At 39.4% G+C, this 4,499-nt stretch overlaps 1 protein-coding gene across 1 annotated transcript; it reads right to left on the reverse strand.

Moving 5' to 3' along the window:
- Window positions 1–1,169: 1,169 nt before the first annotated feature.
- On the reverse strand, window positions 1,170–3,822 carry LOC121752690 (protein NRT1/ PTR FAMILY 3.1-like). Its single transcript, XM_042147796.1, has 4 exons — window positions 3,690–3,822; window positions 2,889–3,106; window positions 2,234–2,793; window positions 1,170–2,061 (listed from the first exon to the last, which is right to left on the reverse strand). Exons 1-4 carry the CDS (start codon window positions 3,820–3,822, stop codon window positions 1,170–1,172), a joined length of 1,803 nt encoding a protein of 600 aa, XP_042003730.1.
- Between the last annotated feature and the right edge of the window lie 677 nt (window positions 3,823–4,499).

Below are 4,499 nucleotides of genomic sequence, written 5' to 3' on the forward strand. Positions count from 1 at the left end.
ATTGTATTAGGTGATTTAAGTAAATGGAGAATAAAGTGGAAAATGAAAAAGGTAGAGAGATAAAGAGAGAAAAAAGTATGAGAGAGTAGGTGTGGAAAAATGTGTTGACTTTTACTAAAAAATGAAATGACTTTATTAATATGGAATGTACCAAAATGACAAAATGACTCTATTACTATGAACGGAGGGAGTACTTTCGAAGTGAAATCCCACCTAAAACTATGTCTTAATTGTGATACTCCTCCACTTTATTTATCTTTCTTTCTTTTTGCAACTTTAAAGAAAGTACAATCCTTTTTAAAATTTGAGAGATAGAGGAAGAAAGGAGATGAATATTTCAACCATTTAGAGGTTTGGACGATAAGAATATGAATTTTGATTAGTCACAAGTCACATTGCAACACCAATAATATCTTTATTTTGGTTTTCGATAATTGTAGTCATTGTTCGTACGTAAATATATAATGTATTAAAACGCTTTGAATTATATAATGTATTTGCTATCATTGATTTCAACATCAAATAAAAGGGTTGAGAAACAATCGACTCTCTCCCCTTTTTAACCAACCAAATATATGGCCTAACAAATGTCTACAAATGGAAGATGAATCCAATAATATTCATGACAATTTAGGTGGAGCGTGAGTGATTGCCAATATCCTCACTCAACCAAATTAATAAAAAGAGATAGTAAATCCTTCACTTGGTGTAATAATCATTATCCAATAATTTACACCCACAAAAAATTTAAAAATGTATAAGTATATTACAAAGGTCTAAAGTTTCAGTCACTTTTCATACTTGAAGACATATAGATATCGGGAATTACAGGGGTGTGATCAATTGCTAACTATTTAAGTTGTTAACTCTGCTAACTAATCAACGCAGTATATTAAAAATGTCAACATATAATTTTGTTGAACTTCAATATACTCTGTTGATATTATATGTTGACATTTTTAATACACTGCATTGATGAGTTAGCAGAGTTAGCAACTTAAATAGTTAGCAACATAACGCACCCCGGGAATTACATGGATCTCAAATATAAAAAAAAAGGAGTTTACATGAATATTTATTTTTTCATTAAAGAAATATAGTACTAACCTTCAACAAGACTGACTTACAAGTTACAAGCATGCAGAAACAACATAGTACACCAAATCACTCTATTTCATGACCATCTCTGCTTCCCTATGATCATCAGCACACTCAACATCTCCCTCATTTTTATCAGTTAATTCTTGTATAGATTTGCGCTTATAAAAACATGCACATACAACATAGTACACCAAATTCACAGCCTGCACTCCACTCACCAGCCAATGGTAACACTCCAATCTCCCCCTATTAAGGTTCCTGTCAGGAAGCCAATTCCTCCTCTCTCCGCTGTACCGATGCACCAACGTCACCATCAACGTGCTAACGTAATTCCCGATCGTGATCGCTATCCAATACAGCGCCGCTGCCATGCTCCTCATGCTCTCGGGCGACTGGTCGTACAGGAACTCGATGTGCCCCACCGATGAAAACACCTCGGCTAGTCCATGCAGGCAATACTGCGGGACTAGCCAGAAGGCGCTGATTGGTATGATGGCCGTGGGGCAATCGAGTAGGTTGTGCTTGGCGGCCACATTTTTCCTCTTGATCTCGACTAGCCCCGAGACTAGGGAGGATAGGATTCCCATCCCCAAGCCTATTCCCATCCTCTGCAGGCACGTGATGCCTGCAGGGTGGCCGGTCATGCGTCTGGCTAAGGGGACGAAAACGCGCTCGTAGACCGGGAGGACTAGGATGACGGTTAGGGTTGAGAATATCAACATTGTGGCCGGCGGGATCTTGAAGGATGGCAAGATGTGACAGTCCATCGTCCGAGCTTGTTGGATGGTGAAGTTGTTTATGTGCGAATGTGAGGCCACTTGTAAGATAGTTGCGGCCCATATTGGCATGAGCCTGGCAACGGTCTTCAGCTCTTCGACTCTGTGGACCGTTGTCAGTCTCCACAAGTTGGGATGCCCCGGCAAACCCTTCATGTCCGAATCAAATGGTATGGCGCCCGATCTAAGCACCTTTCAGTAAAGTCAACAAACAAAACCATAAGTCATCAATTTGGAGGGTTTAAAGACGCTAGGCGCCTAGCGTCTTTTTACAATAATATCCTTTGAAGAATCAATGACAAAAAAGTAAATGCCCTTTACAAAAAAAAGCACAAGTACGAGGTTTCGAAGCTTACTTAAACTGGTCCGAGTGGAGAAGCCAGCCATTGGTCGAGATATCAACATCAAGATCTTTGTTGTGATACAGGGCAGTTGGATCATCCGGTAGGACGGCTTTCCTCTTCCTCACAGCCGCAACAATCACTTGAGCAGCTCGAACAAAAGGGCTGCCCCCGGGCTTGATCTTCTTGTACAAACGGGACCCAAGAACGAAGACGATGAGAGACAAAGCCAGGGCGATGGTAGGGATCCCGAGCCCCAAAGACCAACTAACGTTGTCTTGGATATAAACAACAACAGTTAGAGCAAGCAAAGAGGCAAACCCCATACAGAAATAGTACCAATTGAAGAGATTCCACTTCCTAGACTCTGTTTTTGCTCTGCTCATATCAAACTGATCAGCAGCAAATGTCACCGCACACGGCCTAATCCCACCCGTGCCCAACGAGGTGAGGAGGAGGGCAAGGTAGAGCACCCACAGCTGCAGATTCGAGGCCTCAACACAGTTCTCTTGAGTCGGGCACGAAGGGGGACGAAGCTGAGGCAGGGTGGCCGATATCGTGATGGCAACCATCCCCTGCAAGAACAAGCACACAATACACAAAACACTTTGTCAACGAGTTTTTAAGAATGTTTTTTGCCTGTTTTTTTATTGGAGGGGTAAGGACAGACCAGCACGTAGATGAAGGAACCAACAGTGATTGTCCAATATCTGCCAGCAAATGAGTCAGCGAAGAGGGCACCGATGATTGGGGTGAAGCTGGAAGTTCCCGTAAAGTTTGCAAGAGTGTTTGATGCCTTGACAAGAGGCAGATTCAGCACCTGAGTCAGGTATGTGATCATGTTGGCATGAAAACCGGAAGTTGCGAATCTGTCGCATGCTTCGTTTGCTGACAAGGAAGGTGAAAGGCTAAAACTTAGAACAACAATCAAATTTCTTGAAATGCTACATGATTTCTATCATGGTAAGATTATGACAGCAGCTTCATTAAAGATTCAGTTTTTCTCGTTCATAATCAGCCTCAAATTCTGGACAATTATCCAAGCAATTTCAAAATCAAAAGATAGCGATGCATGTGTAAAAAAAAGGATTAATTCGGCATTATGGGAAGGTTATGTTTGATTACACCATCCATCTCTAAAGCAACCAACTTTAGATAAAACTTATTTCCCATTCCAACTTTTCAATAATGTATGACAAAACACAGTCTCTCTGTTTTATGACACAAACACAAACAAAGGCTCAAAGCTACATATGAAGGTGGACTTACCAGATACCAAGAATGAATCTTTGTCATCACACTCACATAGTAAAGATTAAAGATTGTATCTTTACAACAATCTAAAAAGGTGGGCTACCAAGAATGAACAAATCTCTCACACAGACTCATACATAAACAAAACTGTAAAATTTTCTGAAAGTAAAACATGGTAATTGAGATTTGAGAGAGAGAAGAAGGTGGGTGGGCTAACCAAGAATAAATGGCATTGTTCTAACACCACCAAGCTGCTTCTTTTTGTCTGTGAAGACATCTTCTTGTTTCTTTTCCTCATCACCATTTTCGGATTTGTGCTTCTTCTCTAACTCTATGTCACCGTTTTCCATTTCTCCAAGTGTCGGATTGCTTCATACAACCGCATTCAGTATTTATAAGCGGTGGCACACTCATTAAATGTATATTTACTACATTTACTTTTCTGGAGTATATGTTTTTATAAAGCGAGGGAGCTAAACATGTGATGCTTTTGTTTGGTGTCTCATGTCCAAAACGACATTGTTGCAGTATCTTATTTAGCTTGTACTCCCTCCCCTCCGTCCCACAAAGATTATCCCAAATGAGGAAAAATAGTAAAAGTGAAATAGGACAAATTTTGTGGAACGACGGAAATGGAAAAATAGGACAATCTTTATAGGACAGGGGAAGTATTGATAAGGAGAATTATTTCTGTAATCTAAAAAGATTTATTCATGTAAATCGTATCATATGACTAGAAAAATAGGATATTACTGCAATTTGCAAAAAAAATTTCTTCGCTAAAATGATTTGATTATATGAACTAGTTAATCAAATCGCTCAAAAATGTATTATGACAAGTTGGCAAGTGTGGTTAGGGAAATCCCGAGTGGTAAAACATAATTGTCAAGACCCTCGTTTTCCAATTTCTCGAAAAATAATTCTCCGCAAAAAAGAAGAGAATTATTAAGTTCCTAAATGTGTTAAAATAAATTAACAGATCCACCCCCAACCAAAAATTAATGAGAATTTTAACTATTAAGTTTAC

This window comes from Salvia splendens, chromosome 10 (genome assembly GCF_004379255.2).
Source record: "Salvia splendens isolate huo1 chromosome 10, SspV2, whole genome shotgun sequence".
NCBI classification, from domain to species: Eukaryota; Viridiplantae; Streptophyta; class Magnoliopsida; order Lamiales; family Lamiaceae; genus Salvia; species Salvia splendens.

What these genes read in the sequence shown, in the direction of transcription:
- LOC121752690 (XM_042147796.1), bottom strand. Translation starts at nt 3,822, where the DNA reads ATGGAAAACGGTGACATAGAGTTAGAGAAGAAGCACAAATCCGAAAAT. An exon ending in GTTCCTTCATCTACGTGCTG is followed by an intron (nt 2,794 to 2,888) that starts GTCTGTCCTTAC and finishes TTGTTCTTGCAG; the next exon opens with GGGATGGTTGCCATCACGAT. An exon ending in CTCCACTCGGACCAGTTTAA is followed by an intron (nt 2,062 to 2,233) that starts GTAAGCTTCGAA and finishes AAAGGTGCTTAG; the next exon opens with ATCGGGCGCCATACCATTTG.